The sequence below is a fragment of the Capra hircus genome, chromosome 25, assembly GCF_001704415.2.
Source record: "Capra hircus breed San Clemente chromosome 25, ASM170441v1, whole genome shotgun sequence".
NCBI classification, from domain to species: domain Eukaryota; kingdom Metazoa; phylum Chordata; class Mammalia; order Artiodactyla; family Bovidae; genus Capra; species Capra hircus.
The window spans coordinates 36,279,216-36,298,136 of record NC_030832.1 but is presented as its reverse complement, the minus strand read 5'-3'; the positions used below and the strand labels follow the sequence as shown (position 1 = coordinate 36,298,136).

The window sequence follows — 18,921 nt, the reverse complement described above, 5'->3', positions numbered from 1 at the left end:
AGTCCTACCTGCATTTGAGGAACTAGGAGCTTCCCACTGTTAGCAGGCTTAGAGCCAGCTTCAGGATGCCAGCCCCTAGGATGCTGTGGGGAGAACTGGAAAAAGATGTCAACCTGGGGAGTGGGGCACAGGCTGGATTTCAGCTCCCACTGGCCCTTTGTGCTGGGTACAAGCTCCGAGGGGATAACACGGTCCAGAAAACACCAACTTGGGGTCACGTTGGCCTTGGGCTCAGTGTGTGATCTGGGACCCACTTCTCACACCTGTAAAAGGTGGAATTGTATCATGTCCTCCCCCAGCTCCTTCCCAGATATGATGCTTCACAAATCTGTGAGTCTAGGGACAACTTTGCACCCCATACGGAATGCCTCCTTCCTCCAAAGTATCTTCTTGGCTTAGATAGCTGGCAGGTGACAGAGTCTGGAGGTAAAAATGGGAGATGATTCTGCAGACATCTGGATGTGAAAAGATTTAGTTCAAAGAGCCTTGGACAAGGAGCGTGTATCTTTCCTGCTTAACATTTTTGAGCATCAGTTTGTACCTCTGAAAAATGGGAATGGCACCACTTAATACAGACCACCATGCTGTAGGGATTAAACCACACTGCCCAGGTGAGCACGCGAGGAACAAGGTGGGTGCTCCGGAAGGTTTGCGACCTGAAGGTTTGGTTGGGAGGTTTCTAAAGAGCTTGTGTGCAGGGACCCAGGCACAAGGTCTGGCTTTCGGGGCGCGCGGGTCCCGGGACCCCCAGCGGAGCAGGAACACCCTCTCCCCCGGCTCGGCCTCCATGGCGCCTCCTCGGCCCCGGACCGCCGAGGGTTAATGAGAAAGCCCCACGCCCCCTTTGACGGCGCAGAGCCCACCTCGCCGAATTTGAAAAGGCGGCCCTGAGAGGCGTGGGCGCCCCCCAAGCACTTCCAGCTCGGACCCCGGCTCCGCTCTCTCGTCGGCGCGCTCGCTCGGCTCCGGCGGGGGCCGCCGGTGCGCTCCCGACCGTCCTCCCGCCCGGGACTCCGGGTCCCCGCGGGCGGCCGCGCAAGATGAAGCTGGCTCTGCTCCTGCCCTGGGCGTGCTGCTGCCTCTGCGGGTCGGCGCTGGCCACCGGCTTCCTCTACCCCTTCCCGGCCGCGGCCCTGCAGCAGCACGGCTATCCTGACCCGGGCGCCGGCTCCCCCGGCAGCGGCTACGGGGGCCGCCGGTGAGTAGCCGGGCGCGGGGGTGCGGGGTGGGGGGGTGGGCGGCGGGCCCGGGGGACTCGGGGAAGCCGGGGTCTGGAGGCGCGCGGGGGTGGGGGCTTAGGGGCTGCAGATCATGGGGTTGGGGGTTGGGGGCGCGGGCGGCCGGGGCAGGGGACGCCGGGTGGTTGAGAACTGGGGGCCTGGGGACTCGGGGCGGTCCGGGGCTGGGGGCGCGGAGGTGGAGATTGGGGCTTGGGAGGGTGGGATTGGGGGCTGGGGGCGCAGGACGGTCGAGGACTGGGGGGTGAGGACAAGGGTGATCGCGTGCTAGGGGCACCGACTGTGGGGGCTGAGGGCGCGGGGCCGTGGGACCGGAGGTGCGGGGCTGAGACTGGGGTGGTCTCTGGCCGCGTCCACCCCCCTTCGTTTCCTTGCTCTCCGAACCTTCGCCCCTTCGGCTCCCGAATCCGAGCGGAGGCGGCTCAAACCTGCAGCGGGGGTGCGCGGAGGGGGGCGACCGTGGCGGGCCGGGACTCGGTGGCCCAGTTCCTGCAAGTTCACCGGCTCACGTGGCTCCGCCGCGCTCACCTGCACGGCCGCGGCTTTGTGTTGGGGAGCAGGTTCCCGCGACGCCAAGGCCTTGCATTCGGGCCCCCCACTCACACGCCGGCCGCCAGAGACACCGGAGGGGCGACTCCGTCCGGCCTTTGGGGCTGGGCCCGCGGAGCAGCCTGGGCTGCGACTCCCCAGACACCGGGGAACGGGGACCCGGCTCGGATCGCAAGAGTCCGCGGCGGCCTGGGAAAGGGAGCTGGGTCCCCGAGCCCGCGGTGCCGGGACGCTCCCGCGGCCACCTCCTCTGCCGGCAGGTGGCGCGCTGGCCACCCCAGGACGGTTCGGGCAACGTCTCCTCAATCCGTGATTGGATCCCCCCAGAAAACGCGTGAGCCCGCGAGTAGAAGTTGCCAAGTTTTTCGTTTGCGCAACTCGCCCGAATTTAGCCTTTCCCATTTAATAGTAATTACGACTCACACAGCTGTGTTACCGTTCTTGAACACATCCTGCGTTGGTGCCAGCCGTCTCTTTTGATCCTAAAACCACCCCAGGGTTAGCGATTAGAGTATAATACTGTATTTTCTTTAGCCGAGGAAACATGGGCTCCGAGAGAGGTCCCCAGGTTCAGTGGCAACTCAGGACTCACCTCCTGTCTTCTTTCTCCAAATCCTGTGCTTTCTAGGGTACCACGGGGCTTATTGTTTACGGAGCAAGGCAAGAAGCGACAAGTCCCGGTTCTTTTGTCTTCCTTGGTGTTTCCCAAGCCTGGCAGGGCTGCCAAGGTGAATTCTGGCAGAGGCTTGTGTTGAGGAGACCGGGAAGTTTTGTGTCGGTACACTGCATGCCTGGTTCAAGCAGTTCTCAGAAGAGCATATAAAAGTACTTCTGGAAAATTTTGCATGCAATTTAATTTCCTTCCTTTTGCTTGGAAATGCTCACCCAAGGCTTCTATTAGTATTATTCTCCAAACACCCAGAGTAGTGTGGAATCTGCACACTTCCACAGGAGAATATTTTAAAAACTAAGTTTTTCAAGTTGAAAAATGATATTTTTAAGAACTCTCACTTATGAAAAATTCAATCTATATGTAGGTGTATACATGTATGTATGTATGTATGTATACAGTTGGTAATAATAATAGTGTGTGTGCTCAGTCATGTCTGACTCTTTGCGACTCCGTGGACTGTAGCCTGTCAGGCTCCTCTGTGTATGGGATTTTTTCAGGCAAGGATCCTGGAATGGGTTTTCATTTCCTCCTCCAGGGGATTTTCCCGACCCAGGGATTGAACCCACTTCTCCTGTGTCTCCTGCTTTGGCAGGTGGATCCTTTACCACTGTGCCACCTGCGGAGCGCGTATCAAGTTGGTAGGAAACCATTTTTGGCCGTTTCCCGCATGGAGAGACCTGGGCTTGACCAGGTCAGAGGAGAGAGTGAAAGAGAACTCCCATTGCCTCCACCCCTGCCCCCGCTCTGTCTGCATGTGTCCCGTTTGCATTTTTTACAAGGAGCATATACCCATGCGTTACTTTTGTAATTCAAATGTGTGTGTGTGTGTGTGTGTGTGTATTGGGGTTGGGGAGGGGAGGTGTAAAAGGCTCCTGCAGCCTGGACTGGGCATGCTGAGAGGGACCAGATGGGAAGTCCATGCAGGGAGCCGGTGAATGGGGGATGTGGGTTCTGGCGTTTGGTAGATTGGAACTCGGGGACTTCCAGAGATAATTTGGAAAGGATGGTTTTGGCACCAATAAAAAGAGTCCCAAACAAATGTCATCTCGCAGAACTCTTTCCACCAGGTTAGGAGCAGGGAGAAGGTGTATTACGTTCATGGAGGAACTGGATGACTGTGGGAAATGGGTTTCCAAATGGGATCCTGGGAGGTGCTAAGGAGGTCTGGGGCAGGTTGAGATAGTTGCTTTGAAGCCTGACTGAGCCTTCCCACCTGAAGGCCTGCGTGGGCACTGCAGGCACTGGAGTCGGGTCTGGGCGAGTTGTGGGCGGGTGTCACACGTTTCTGAGTCTGATTCACTCCAGCGGCAGCAGGCTTGGGGACAGCGTTTGGCACCGGGCTCTTCACAGCGTTGGCCTCTGCTTGGCTCCATACATATGTTTACAGTGGCTTGGTTTCAGTTGATGGGCAGGGTGACAGGGCTGTTTCTTGACAAATGGTCTTCTCTTATTTCACGGTTATTGGTCCCGTGTTCTCTTTTCTCTGTGTGTGTATGTGCCTGTGCCTGCCCTCCTGGACCGGGCATCTGGGTCTGACATGTTCTGGGTGCATCTTGCTTTTTATGCCGGGGTGCTCTGCTCTGGTCACCTCCATTACAAGCCCAGCGTGGGCCTCTCGGATGAAGCTAGTTTGGCAGAAAGAAAAGGACATCAATTCCTTAGAGACCCATTTCCAGTAAAATCTTGCAGCCCTGTGTTTGGGCCACTAATGACTTTTGTCAGCCACAGAGGGTTCAGATGCCAAGTAAAAGCTAAAGAGAAATGTAACATTAATTGACCAGGAGGCTTGCATAAGGATGGAGCCCCCAGCTCCACACCCTTGTCCTTCCATTGGACCTGAATAAGGCTAACACATTGGTGAAGCTCTTTGAAGTGAAAGTGAAAGTCACTCAGTCACATGTGCCTCTTCATGACCCCATGGGCTATACAGTTTAAGAATTTTCCAGGCCAGAATACTGGAGTGGGTACCTGTTCCCTTCTCCAGGGTATCTTCCCAACTCAGGGATTGAACCCAGGTCTCTGGCACGGAGTGGGTACCTGTTCCCTTCTCCAGGGTATCTTCCCAACTCAGGGATTGAACCCAGGTCTCTGGCACGGCAGGCGGTTTCTTTACCATGTGAACCACCAGCCTGTGTATTACAGTCTCCTTCCTGTCTCCCTCCCCTGATCATTCCCTCCCTCCCTTTCGCAGATGGTGATTAGACGTCTCATCTGTTATCACCTCCTCATGTCTGTATCCAACTCTAAAGGGTCCAGCACAGCAGTGAGTGACCAGAGCATGAGTGAAGACCAGAGACAGGGCCCCTCCACCCGATTCTGGGTGCACAGTTCTCAGCTGGGGAGGGAGAGGTTTTAATTTGAATAAGAGTTTTAATATTAATTCTTGGAGTGAGAATGTTCTGCTAAGAGAAACCTGAAGAGTGGTGAAGATCTGCCCAGATTTTAAGCAGAAGAAGGAATGAATATACCCACAGGGTGGGGTCATGGGGCAGGAGCGAGGGACAGAGTTGCTTTTGCTTCTGCCCTGAAGAATGGCTTGCGTCCCGTAAACCTGTTCCTCTTGTACAGGGTGTGAGGCTTGAGGACAAAGGGAGACCACGTGCTGCAGGGCTGGGTGTTTATAGGTTATACAGTAAGCTAATGGATGGTTAAATAAGTAGGTTTGATCTTCCAACCTTGAGTAATTGCTCCATATACTCAAAGGTCCGGATAGTCAAAGCTATGGTTTTTCCAGTAGTCATGTACAGATGTGAGAGTTGGTCCATAAAGAAGGCTGAGCACTGAAGAATTGCTGCTTTTGAATTGTGGTGCTGGAGAAAACTCTTGAGAGTTCCTTGGTCTACAAGGAGATCAAACCAGGTAATCCTGAAGGAAATCAATGTGGAAAGCCAAGTCCTAAGAAGAATTCTCAGATACTTTAGAATTCGCTGCTCTGGAAAATGGTGGTAGGAGGAGGAAGGCTTCGCATGGACCAGCTGTCTTCACTGCTTTTTTTGTCTTAATTTTTTTGGCAGGGAAGCCTGGCGTGTGGCAGTCCATGGGGTCAGAGAGAGTCGGACAGGACTGTGAGACAGAACAACCTCTTCTTTGTTGTTGTTTAGTTACTAAGTCATATCCAACTGTTTTCGAGGTTATGGATTGCAGCATGCCAGGCTCCTCTGTCTTCCACTGTCTCCCGGAGTTTGCTCAAATTCATGTCCATTGAGTTACTGATGCTCTGCCACGCCCTTCTCCTTTTGGTTCAATCTTTCCCAGCATCAGGGTCTTTTCTAATGAATCGGCTCTTCACATCAGGCGATCAAAGTATTGGAGCTTCAACTTCAGCAACAGTCTTTCCAATTAATATTCAGGGTTAATTTCCTTTAGGATTGACCTGTTTGATTCCATTGCTGTCCAAGGGACTCTCAAGAGTCTTCTCCAGCACCATAACTCAAAAGCATCAATTCTTCGGCATTGAGCCTTTTTTATGGACCAACTCTCATATCCGTACATGACTACTGGAAAAAACATAGCTTTGACTAGATGGGCCTTTGTCAGCAAAGTGCTGTCTCTGCTTTTTAATATGCTGTCTAGGTTTGTCATAGCTTTTCTTGCAAGGAGCAAGCGTCTTTTAATTTCATGGCTGCAGTCACCATCCTCGGTGATTTTGAAGCCCAAGAAAATAAAGTCTGTCACTGCTTCCACCTTTCCCCCCTTCTGTTTATCATGAAGTAATGGGACTGAATACCATGATCTTAGTTTTTTTAATGTTGAATTTCAAATCAGCTTTTTCACTCTCCTCTTTCATAGTCATCAAGAGACTCTTTAGTTCCTCTTCACTTTCTTCCATTAGAGTGGGATCATTTGCCTATGTGAAGCTTTTGTTATTTCTCCTGGCAATCTGGATTCCAGCTTGTGATTCATCCAGCTCAGCATTTGGCATGATTTACTCTGCATATAAGTTAAATAAGCAGGCTGACAATATACTCTTTTTGCAGTTTTGAACCAGTCAGTTGTTCCATGTCCGGTTCTTACAGGAGGCAGTGACCAAAATCATCCTCTTCTTTAAAAGGAGGCTTTTCCCCTTCTGCCATTAACTTGGTGAAGAAGGGCAGTTGTCCTGTAGGATCCCAAGTTCTAGATTTGGCTGGCTACTCCCAAGTGGTGTAAATAACTTGATCCACTATCCCCTGTATCTCATCTATATTAGAGATTAGGTGTGAATGTTTGATTAGATTTAAGATCTTTTATTTGGGAGAGTGGGGGAGGGCAGAATGTTTTATAGTTGGTCCGGTGGATCTTGTAAGATCATGTGTTATGGACTGAATGCTTATGTTCTCTCCACCCCCTAATTCATATGTTGAAGCCCTAACGTTCAGTGTGATGGCATTTAGAGATGGGGCCTTTGGAAGATAATTATGAAGATGAAGATTTAGATGAGGTCATGAGGGTCAGGTCCCCATGATGGGAATAGTGTCCTTATAAGAAGAGGAAGAGAGACTAGAGTGTCCTCTCTCACTCTCCCTTCCAATGTGTAGACCCCAGAGTCAGCTGTCTGCAAGCCAAAAAGATAGTCCTTATCAGGAACTGAATCGGCACCTTGATCTTGGACTTCTCCGCCTCCCAATCTGAGAAATAAATGTCTGGAGTCTAAGCTAGTCAGTCTGTGGCATTTGATAAGGCAGCCCAAGCTGACTAGTACTGGTGGACATGACTTTTTTTTTCTCCTGAAGCGTTGGGTTTTAAACCTCCACCAGAATACCACTGTCCACAGGTTCTCACTTCCTCCCCTCTCTTTTCTTCTCAATTCATTTTGAAGAAACTAGGCCTTGATAGCATTCTCCTTGTTTAAGGTTTTGTTGATTATAGAGCTTTCCCCTGGCTCAGCAGTAAAAAATATCCGCCTACAATGCAGGAGACTTGTGGGAGACGAGGGTTCGATCCCTGGGTTGGGAAGATCCCCCGGTGAAGAAAATGGCAACCCACTCCAGTATTCTTGCCTGGAAATCCCCTTGGACAGAGGAGCCTGGTGGGCTATAGTCCATGGGGTGACAAAGAAGAGGACACAACCGAGCAATTAAGTCTCATACAGAGGTGGTGTACTAGCTATACTGTTCTGCACTCAGCTTTGTTGTTTCACGATGGACTGTGGAGACTGCGCTAGATCAAGGCATAGGTAGCTTTCTGCATTTATTTCATTTTTCACAATTTAAAAATTTGTGGTTAAAAATTTTTTTAGCTACATAAACCATAAAATTTACCGTCTTAACCATCTTTAAGTATAGAGTTCAGTGGTATTAAATACATTGAGTGTGGCCTACCTGTCAGCCCCATCCATCTCCAGACTGTTCATCTCGCCTGCATTCATGTTTGTAGCTCTATAGTGCTTGGTGGTGCCAACGACTGTAGTTTTTTTCAGCGAGCCCCTAATAATAGACATTGTGTTACTCTAACCTTTTGTGTCACGTGTAATGCCACGGTAAATAGCCTTGTGAGTTGTTTGTTTCATGTTTTTAAATTTTTTAAAAACCTTTGTGTTTGGCTGTGCTGGGTCTTGACTGCCGCACAGGCTTTTCTCTACTTGTGGCGAGCGGAGGCTGCTCTTGAGTTGTAGGGCGAGGACTTCTTATTATGGTGGCCTCTCTAGATGCAGAGCACAAACTCTAGGGTGTGTGGACTCAGTCGTTGTGGCTCCCAAGCCCTAAGGCACGGGCTGAGTAGCTCCTCGGCATGTGGAATCTTCGCGGACCAGGGATCGAACCTGTGTCTCCTGCATGGACAGGTGGATTCCTTACCATTGAGCCACTAGGAAAGCCCCTCATTTCATATTTTTGCCAATGCCTCTTTAAGATGCATTTTAAAAAGTGGGCTTTCAGAGTGAGAAGGTAAATACGTGCATAATTCTGCCAGATAGTATCATAGAAGTTATACTGTTTTGTATTCCCATCAGCAGGTTTTTCTTGGGGTGTATTTGAAGATGACACTTCAGTGATGCTGGGTCAAAATGGCCTTGGGGAGGAGATGAAAACAGCCTTCCCTGGCCAATGCCACCTGTCAGTTCCGCCCACCCCTCACATTTGTGAGGTCACAGATGGAAAGCTGAACATTGTATGTATGTATGTATGGTAAAGAATCTGCCTGCAATGCAAGAGACCTGGGTTTGATCCCTGGGTCAGGAAGATCCCCTGGAGAAGGGAAGGGCTACCCACTCCAGTATTCTTGCCTGGAGAATCCCATGGAGAGAGGAGCCTAGCAGGCTACAGTCCGTGGGATTGCAAAGAGTTGGACACTGAGGTCTAACACTATCTGTTCAGTTCAGTCGCTCAGTCATGTTTGACTCTTTGCTATAAATTATTAAAATAAATTCTGTCACTGACCTTGACAAACACATCCTACTAATGACCTGGGGGTAGGGGGCTGAGGCTCACTTTTAGAAATCTTGCCTCCGTGAATTTTGTGCGGGACTTGGCGATGCAGGAAGACCCCCCTTTCTCTTCCCTCCTTGTGCCCCAGACAGCTCGCCCTGGTCCGGCCTCACCCACACAGCCTGGACGCTCCCATCCAGCCCACCACCTGCTCCTCATCCAACCACTGCCACCTGGCCGCATCTCCTGCCTGAGTGTGTCGGGGAGGGAGTTCTGGGTCCCTGGGTACCCACACTTGCTCTCAGCGGGGCTGGGCTCTGGGGGTCATATCCCCTCAGCCCCATGGTCTCCTTGCTCTGTGGGGTGGGATGTGGCCAGAGGGGGCCAGACTGGGGCTGCAATAGCTCACTGCCTAGGATGGGGCTCCTCTTGCCCAGGTTTAAGGCAGTTTTGGGGGGATGTGTAGTGAGTCTTGGGGATGGAGCAGGGATGTGTGTACCCCAAATCCTCAAAAGTTGGATGGCCTTTCCCCAGAAGACCATTGCCAGAGAAGGTCGCGGTGACTGAGCTAAGCCATCTGCATCCAGGTGTTCCCACCCCGCATGCTCTTCCTGGTCCCCTGTTAGACTGTGAGGACTGCAGGGGATGTCACCTGCCTGTTGGGGGCCTGGCCCAGGGCTAGGAATAGAGTCGGGCCCTGCCAGTTGTGTGGAGTGAACCAGATTGTATCCACCAAGGACTCACTGAGGCTGCGAATTCAGAGCGGATGCGGGTCCTGCCAGGGGTCACTTTGCAGGTGAGTGGCATGGGACACACAGGAGCTGGGGATGCAGAGATCCCTTCCAGAGATGACGGGGAGCTTTGGGGAAGGAGGGTCCAAGGTGGCTCACAGGGATTTTGTTCTGGCTCCTTTAGAAACACATCTGTATTCTGGCCTGACCTTCAGAGCTTTTACCGATTTTCACACTGTTTTAAGAAGTGACAGGATGGAGTTCAGAACTTGCAACTGCTTTTGGTTTTCCGTTTAGAAACTCTCTGGCCAGTCAAGATTTTGGAAAGGGTCTGATCTCTGACATGCTGATAGTGCTGGAGCCGGGCTATTTCTTCCTTCTTCCTCCGGGCCTCCCACCTGCCTCCCTCCCCCGGCTTCCCAGGCAGGACCCTTGGACCTGTGCAGGAACCAAGGTGCAGTGCTCAGCAGGGCCCACACTTGGAGTTCAGGGCTTTGTCTCCAGTGCTGTCTCCCACTTCTCAATGCTCATTAGCCTTGAATGCATGCTTTGTAAGGGAAGTCTGATGGGACCGTGTCGCACCAGGGACTTGATCCTCAGTGTTGACCATGAGCCACCTCTTAACACCTCCCACCACCTCCCTGGTGTTTGTTCTCTGCTACTCACTCCCCACCCTCTGGCACCACAGGTCCACCTGGCCTCCCCCTCTCCACCCCTGCCCAGTGACCACTGCCACCCTCTGCCTCTGGCTGGAGTCTATATGTGCACTCCAAGAGGGCTGGGATTGGGTGCGTGCGCCCTGTGGCACCCTGAAGTGGGGCATGGCAGTGGTAGACCCCACCCTGAGCTGGCAGCGCCATAGTGTGCTTAGTGGGCGACTCAGCAGGGCAGACCCTGATCCTGGCATGTCCTGGGGAGAGATGGTAATACCCTGAAAGGGTGCCCATGCACTGTATAATGATGGGCCTTTGGGAGGGGGAGATGCCTGGTTTGACTCCCCTGCCGCTGACCTGGGCGATGCTCCAGCCCGCTGGCTAGTGGGAAAGGTGGCGTGCGTGTGCACTTACACCCCGTGGAGTTGCAGGGAGGGGTCTGCCCTTGCTAACCACGAGGGTCTCCGTGCATAAAGGAATACACGTGAAACACTGAACAAATGACAGGTTGAGAAAGAGATAGTAGACAGTATCTATTATCTTTACTGACCCAGCTCTTTGAATGAGGGGTCCCGTAACTTCAGTTTGCACTACGTCCCACAGATTATTTAGCTGCTCTTCGATACAGCATCCCCTAAACAGCAGGGCACTGACTGGCTCATCAGGATGAACTGGGGAGACTGAAGAACTGGATGACCAGACCCATGCAGACTCAGGAAGTCTAAGGCCTGGAGAGCTGTATCTACTGGCCTCCCCAAGTGTTGTTTTTTTTCTTTTCTTTTCTTTTCTTTGATGCAGCCAGGTTTGAGGAGCACTGCATGGAGAACAGAGGTTTTTTTTAGATTCTTTCATCGTGACCCATAGTAGGAAATACCATTTATATGGTGCTTGAGTCTGTCACACGCACACACACACACACACACACCCTTGAAATAAATTTCACAAAATCGTGCTTACTATTACCATATGTGATCCTTTCTTTTTTATTGTATTCTATCTAGTTCATAAAAAAAATGCTTGCCAAGACTCAGAAAATTGATTCCTGCAATGAGAGACCCCTTGCTCTGGGGAAATGCAGGGGTCTTTTGGCTTCCCACCCTCCTCTTCCCAGTTCCTGTGCCTCATCCTCTAGGCTCATCTCTGACTCTGAAGTCTCTTTCTTGTTTCTGCTGAGCTGAGGCACTTGTCCTGTCCGCTCCCTACCCCATATCTCGGCTCCACCCTCTTCTGGGGCGGTCACAAACCCCCTCCTTCAGGAAGTCTTCTAGGATTTCTCTGTTCCCTCTCTTTGGGCGGTTTCCTATGCCTCCTGTATCTATGGTTGCCTGTGGGCTTTGTACCAAGAACTCACTTCCCGTTCTCCTTTCCTGAAGATAGAATCCTTTGTCTTACCTGTTTCCTCCCAAGCATGGCTCTGACTGGTCCACCAGGGAGCTGAGTGCATGAGCCAGCCTGTGCCCTGAGCCGGGCTGTCTGCCACCCACCCACGTGAACTTATCCAAGCTGGGAGTTTAACCACCCAGCCTTCTCAGCCCATGGTCAGGGTCAGTCAGCAGGCTGGAGCTGGGGGCTGAGCCTTGAGGGCAGGGGCTCTCTGCCCTGAGCCTTGAATGGGAGAGGCTCTCTGCTGATTCCACATGAGTGGATGGTCCTTTCCGCCCGCTCATGGGCCCTGTCCCTGCCACTGGATCCACGGTGCCTGGAGTCTTACCTTCAAAAAGCCACTAACAAGCACCTACTGCATGCTTAGTGCTGGGGTAGTGAGATGACTGTTGGTTCAGACTTGGCCTCTGCCCTTGATGAGTTCAGAGGCGGGTTGGGGAAGCCCCCAGAGCAAGTAGCGGAATTTGCTGTGACACAAATGTGTGGAAAGTGGGTCAGGTAGGCAAGGGGCACATGAGCAAGTGCCCGTTTAGGGAAGCTAGGTGTATGGGTGTTTGGGCATCTTTATGTCTAAGTTTTCTCCTCTGTAAAGTGGGAGTGATCAGATCTACTTTGTCAGGCTGTTAGGCTTAGGTGAGTGAAAATTAAAAGTGCTTTGAGAAATATGTCATAAACATTCTGTTCATGCTTGTGATGTGTAGTGTGCTGACCTTGCAAAGAGTGCCAAGAAGGGGGGCGGTTTCACAAACCTAGGAGGCCACAGAATCCTTTGGCTGGGATGATGTTCCAGACTCTGCTTGTGTGTGTGTGCTTCCACCCCATGGACTGTGGCCCACCAGGTTTCTCTGTCCGTGGGATTTCCCAGGCAAGAATACCATGCCCTCCTCCAGGGGATCTTCCCCAACCAGGGATTGATCCCGTGTCTCCTGCAATGCAGTCAGATTCTTAACTACTTGAGTCATCGGGGAAGCCCATTCCAGACTCCATACCTTGGGAGACGCTGGCCTGGTGGACCAAGGCTATATGCCAAGGTCTTTCTAGAAGAGTCACCTTTGAAGTGGGTCTTGTAGGGTGAGTGGAGGTGTTCTCTGCAGTGACTAGGAAGGGCATTATCGGGCAACAAAACAGCTGCCTGAGGGCTGGGAGTGTGGAGCAGGTGGGCCTTTCGGAATCTGAGGGCAAAGCCTCTTTTCTGCCACCCCAAGGAACCTGGGCTTTGTAACAAGACTTGGCCACAGTGGGTCCCATGCCAGCTTTACTGGTGTGTAGGAGATGGGAGAGAAGAAAGAGAGCCAGAGGAGAGGAGCAGCTAACGGGCCGTGTCAGGAACCCCGAAACAGGGCTGGGGCGGTAGGGATGCAGTTGAGACAGGAGTGCTCAGAGTCTGTGCGGCTGGCAGCATCGAGCCCCTCGGTGGATGGAGCACCAGCGAGAGCAGATTGTAGCCTCGAGCTCCTGGCCTTGCCCAGGGCCCGAGAGGGCGGGTAGCTGGCTCTTTGGCTCCCGGGAACCTGGCAGAGGCTCCACAGTGTTTTCTCAGCTTTGAAAAGCAACGCGGCATGGCGTTACACACCCTTTTGGCAGATACTTGTACTTTTAACATCTAGGGCAGGCTTGTGCGTATCAGGTGTTCCACGATTGCTTTTTGAGCAAGTGAATGAGCAAGTGGCTTGATCTCCGACCTCCGGGAAGCTGAGGGGGTGGCCTCTGCTCCCGTGCAGCTCTGTCATTCTAAGAGGTCCTGGCGTGAGGTCCTTGTCTGCACTTTGCCCCCACCGACCAGCTCTAGAAGCCGTGTTTAGGGGGGCCACAGAGGTCACCCTGCTCTAGGGGGTCCTGCTTCTTCCTCTGAAGTAGGAAAGTGAAAAAGTGAAAGTGTTAGTCACTCAGTCGTGTCCAACTCTTTGCGACCTCAGGGACAGTAGCCCGCCTGGATCCTCTGTCCCTGGGATTCTCCAGCAAGAATATTGGAATGAGTTGCCAGTCTCTTCACCAAGGGATCTTCCCAACCCAGGGATCCAACCTGGGTCTCCTGCATTGCAGGCAGATTCTTTACCATCTGAGCCAGCTTTGAAGTAGGAGTGGGTGGAAATCACACAGAATGGCCTGAATGTGAATATCTGGTGAGGCCTTCCCCTCAGGGCCCCGGATTTTCTGCACCTCCTTGCCCTTCATCTTGCTGTCCCCTCTCCCCCCCGCACCCCTCGCCACCCCCCGCCCCACCAGCCTCTCTGTTATTTTAAAATCCATTCCCAGAGAAACAATTCCTATGGCAATAAGAACACGACTCCAGGCTTCTCTTGGCTTGAGCTGGTCCGACACTTCATTGCCGCTTCGAGTGTGCGAGCTGGACACGGACCAACTCTGCCTGGGGCGGGGGAATTGAGTAACAATAACTAACTGTTAGAGGATTTTCGGGAATCCTGCAGTGGATCCTTGGGCAGGAGACACACAGCACACTGTTCTCCTCTCTGAAGAATCAGGGGGTCCCCAGCCTCCTTGCCTGATTCTTCCTTGCTCTGCCTCCCAGAAACATCCCAGGGTCGAAATGGTTCTTTGGTGGCCTGGACGAGACCACATTGAGAGGAGCTGGATCCAGTCCAGGTTAATTTTGTAACACTCGGGCAAGAGGCAGGGGGGCCCCCACCTCCTGGGCCTCCGTCTGCCCCACCCCTAGCCACCTCCAGAGTGATGGGTGGGAAGGTCAGAGCTGGCCACGCTGACTGCTGACCTCTGCCAGCTCCCCTGCCGCCCAGACTGATGTTGCCAAGCTTGTTCCGTCAGGTGTTAATGGAAGTTATGAGAAGCAGCCTGGGAAGTGCTCGTGAACCAAGCTTGAGAGTTTCCTTCAGAATGAGGGAGGGAGTGAAGAGCAGGCTCTGAAGCCAGGCAACCTGGCTCTGAATTTCGGCTCTGGGTGGCCCTGACCGAGTCATCTGACCTCTCTGTGCCTCAGTCTCCATATCTGTAAAATGGGCACAGTCGCAGTGTTTTCCTCCTTGGGTCGTTCTGGGGCTTCAATGAGTTTATATTCACAAAGGGCTTGGAACGATATCTAGTAAACACTCTGTGCAGCCCCATGAAGTATAAAGGCTTTCCCAGAGCAGGCAGCGGGCTACTGGGCCTTGCAGTGCTTGGGAAGAAGCAGGGGTTTGCAGACGTCTATGGCCACCAGATCCTTTTTTTGGGGAGCATGTTATTTGGGTGGGGTCCCAGAGGCTGTGCTCTGGGGAAGGCTGGCCTAGTGGGTCAAGGTTAAATGCCTCAGTGGTTATGGCAGCTTCCGCCTTTTGCAGAGGACCTCTTTCTGGGAGTCATTTGCAACCTCATGCTGCAGTTGCCCCCACCGGTGCTGTAGGGGAGCCAGAGAAATAGAGAAGGGAGAGGCCAGCTGGCTTTTCTGAATCCCTTAGACCCCGCTAGGGTCTTCATGGCCAAGAGTGAAGGACGGGGGCCCATCCTCACTCTCAGCAGAACCTCAGCCACTGGTGGGGAGTGAGCCCTGAGGGTCGCCCTTGGAATATGATTGGGGAGCAAGTTGGAGGGTCTGGAGTCCGGAGGTGCCCATGGTGAGTCAGAGACAGAGGAGTTCTGAGGAGCTTCATGTCCCGGGAATGTGACAGCTGAGGGGGCCTCATGTGGCCCCAGGATCAGGGAGAAGGGACCAGGGGATCCACAGTCAAGCCGGCCCTTCCCTTCATGGACTCAGTGCCTCACGTGTAACGTGAAACGAACAGGATTGGGCTGAGATCAAATGAGGAACGTGTCTGTGAAATATGCAGGCTAATTATTACTCAGTGTGGCCTGCTTACCGGCCGAGGGCCCCAGCTCTGCAGCTCCGCTTGGCCCAAGTCCACCCTCTGAATAAGACCAGGGGCACCAACACTTGCAGAAGGTTGGATGTTTACTGTGTGTATGTGTGTGTGTGTGTGTGTGCGCGCGCGCGCGCGCGCGCACGCACCCACGTGGTGTTTGCGGCCATGCCTGGCTGCGGTTTGCAGTGGAAACATCTTTTGTCTTTGAAGATATGGTCCCCTCCCCTTTCCTCATTCTGGAAGGTATGGGACTCTGTGGCATTTACCGGGAAGCGCCCTAGTTCCTAGCACTCAGGGAGGCCCAGCTGAAGGGCTGCTGTGCTTTGGAGCCCTCGTGAAGGCTCAGGCTTTCCTCTTCCCCAGAAGGTAGCTTCTGGAATCAGGCCCTGCTGCAGGCTGCAGGCTGCCCACTGACCCTGCCACTGCTGCTGGCCCCCCTGAGGCGCCAGGGCCTTTGGGGAGAAGGGTGGCAGTTTCCTTCTGATTTGGCTCCAGCTGTCTGCACCCCCACCAGTTGCCTCTGGCATCTGACATTTTTGTCATTCTTGCAAGGGCTTATCTGGGGAGTCTGCAGGTACCTCTTCCTGTCCCTCTGTGATGGACTTGGCTATGTGGCTGATTCTCCCTTCTGAGAGGTCTCAACCTGCCCAGATACCCTCTATTTGGGGGGTCATGAGTTCCTGGGTCTCTTCGGGCTTTGCCAGGCTCCTTCTCTCTTTTGTCCCTTGGGTGATGATAACAATTAGCTCAGATCCTGAAAGTCTTCATGTAAGAAGTATGAAAGTGTGCCTTCCTGGAGAGGCAGCTGAACAAATGGGAGAGACCCCTGTATCAGGGGCTTGGAGGGAGCACAGTCTGACCCTGCCTAGCTTGCTTCTTATCTCTCTGGGTGCTCTGCTCATCTCTGGCTACCCTTTAATCTCAAGCTGCTTCCTGCCCCAGGGCCTTTGCACTGCCTTGACCAGTCTTTGCTTTCTCTTAGCCTAGTTAGTTCCTGCTCAAAGCTTAGAGATCAGCTTAAACATCACATCTTCAGGGAACCTTTTGCTGCCACCCCCTCAAGGTGTTAGGGGAAGCACACTGATTGAAACCTCCCACCCTGGCCAGGCACCGTAGTAACCATTTGCATGAGTTGTTTTATGACAGGACATCCTGATAAGGAATGCGGAACTAATAAGCCACCACCAACCGGAAGAGTTCGGGAAAGGTCTAAAGGAGACACCGCATGTCCGTCCACTTCCCGGAATTCCTCTCGCTAGCATCCATCTTGGCTGAGCGATGTGTGCCCCACCAGGAAAGACGCTGAATTAGAATGATTGGCCAAAGACCACCTGGAAACTAATCCCATCACCATAAAACCCGAGACTGCGAGCCTTGCAGCAGAGCAGTTCTCCTGGGTTCTTTTACCCTACTGCTCTCCACCCGGGTGTCCTTTCCCAATAAAATCTCTCGCTTTGTCAGCACGTGTGTCTCCTCGGACAATTCACTTCCGAGTGTTAGACAAGAGCCCAGTTTCGGGCCCTGGAATGGGTCTGCCTTCCTGCAACAAAGGTCCTTTGTTAAATGCCCTCAGAGCTTACTCTCATACTTAGAATTTCATGATAACTATAAGTCAATCATATAATTAATTGATTGATAATTAGTTAATAGCTGTCCAAGACTACAAGTCCTCTGAAGATAGGAGTCCCTGCTGTATCTCTAGGTTCTTGCAGAGTGCCTGGATTACAGAGAGCATCCAGGAAAGGACTAACCACTCTGCAAGCTGTACTAGTTTCTTACGGCTGGTGTAACAAATGACCGTGAACTTTGTGACTTAAAACAGCCTAAATGTATTATCTTACAGTCCTCAAGGTTAGACGTCTGAAGTGGGTCTCACTGGGATGAAAGGTATTCTCAGGATTGATCCTTCTGGAATAGAATCCATTTCCTTGCTTTTTCCAGTTTCTGATCTCAGGTGGCCTCAGCCTGCAGCACCTTGGAGCAGGGCTCAAGTTCCTAGCCAAAGACTGAGGCTGGGTTGAGGTGCTGAGAATGCCAAATCTTAACCACTAGACCAGTGGTCAGTGACAAGGGCCCTGGCTCTTGGACTTTGCAGAAAAGAATTCCCACAAAGACACAAAGTAGTGAAACAAGTAAAGTATTTATTAAAAGGGAAAACAGGTACAGCACATGTGCATGGACGCATGGGTGGATTCAGAGAGAGAGAGTTGCTGAGCTGTGCCCTCACAGCAGTTTGAATTACTGTTATGGGGCATTTCTTCTGGTTTTTCTTTGGCCAATCATTTTGATTTGCCTCGTTCACAGCCCATATTTGGTTCATCCCAGGATCCTACCATGTGTGCGCATGCGTCTGTTAGCTAAGATGGATTTTACCAAAAAGGTGTCTGGGTAGGACATGCCTTGGCATCACTCCCCTTTTCACCTCCAAGGAGCCTTTTCCGCATATGGGTGGTTGGGGAGATCTCCTGACTTGGAGAATGAGAAACACATGGTCTGGGCGGGGCCCAGCCACCTCCCTGAACTGTCCTGCTCTTCTCATCACCAGTAGGCATGGAGGGACCAGAGTTGGCACACACAGCCAGTCCCCAGTCTAGGGGAGTTTAAGGCCACAGGAAGTGAATCTCCAAAGGCTTTACGCTGGTGGTAGTGGTGGGGGTGGGGCCTGTCTGCCTCCTGCCTCAGTTCTAGAGGCTTCTGGCATTCCTTGACTTCTGGCTCCTTCCTCCATCTTCAAAGGGCATTCTCCAGCCCCATCTCTGGTTCTGATTCTCCTGCCTCCGTTTTATAACACCCTCGTGATTAGGTTGGGCCCACCTGGATAACTGAGGCTCAGCTTCCCACTTCAAGATCCTCAATTTCATCACAACTGCAAAGTCTCTTTCACCATGTGAGACAACATATTTGCAGGTTCCCAGGGTTAAGATAAGTACATTTTGGGGGACTGGGCCTTTTTCTGCCCCCCATCACACAAATGAAAGTGCGAAGGGAATGATGCGGCAGACAGTTGGAGCCTGGAGAGTTGTATTGATCCTAGATTTCAGACAGTATTAAGATTGAAAGTGTCTTTGAACTTCAAAAGCCTGTTAAGACTCAGTCTTGTGGGAAGAGTTGTGATAAAGACATGACTTCCCACCTAAGTTTTTACATAGGTTGTGAGGTAGGGATTTAACTTCAGTTTTTTTTCCCCCCAAATCTCCCCTTATACTTCTACTGAATAATCCATCTATTCCCAATAATTTGAAATGCTTTTTATTTAGTTGCATACTAAATTTTGCTATATACATAGCTTTTTTTTTTTTTCCTGAACTCTTAATCTGATCTGGTGCCAGAAATCACACTATTTTAATTACTGTATCTTTATTCATTGTTTTGTTAGTTGATAGAGCAATTCTTCTTTCGCTGTTCATCTTTATCAAAATATTCTTAGCATGTGTTGTACATTTTTCTTTTAGGTGAATTTTAGAATCATCTTGTCTAGCTCTAAACCCTGCAGTTGGGGTTTTGATCTAGACTGTGTTGACTTACTGGATTAATA

The 18,921-nt window shown here is 51.8% G+C and overlaps 1 protein-coding gene across 1 annotated transcript in view; it reads left to right on the top strand.

Moving 5' to 3' along the window:
- COL26A1 (collagen type XXVI alpha 1 chain) overlaps window positions 873–18,921 on the top strand; it is a 167,637-nt gene continuing 149,588 nt past the window's right edge. Inside the window, 1 exon segment of the mRNA XM_018041048.1 lies at window positions 873–1,198. Within this exon segment, the coding sequence (XP_017896537.1) occupies window positions 1,041–1,198 (158 nt within the window). The 5' untranslated portion in view covers window positions 873–1,040.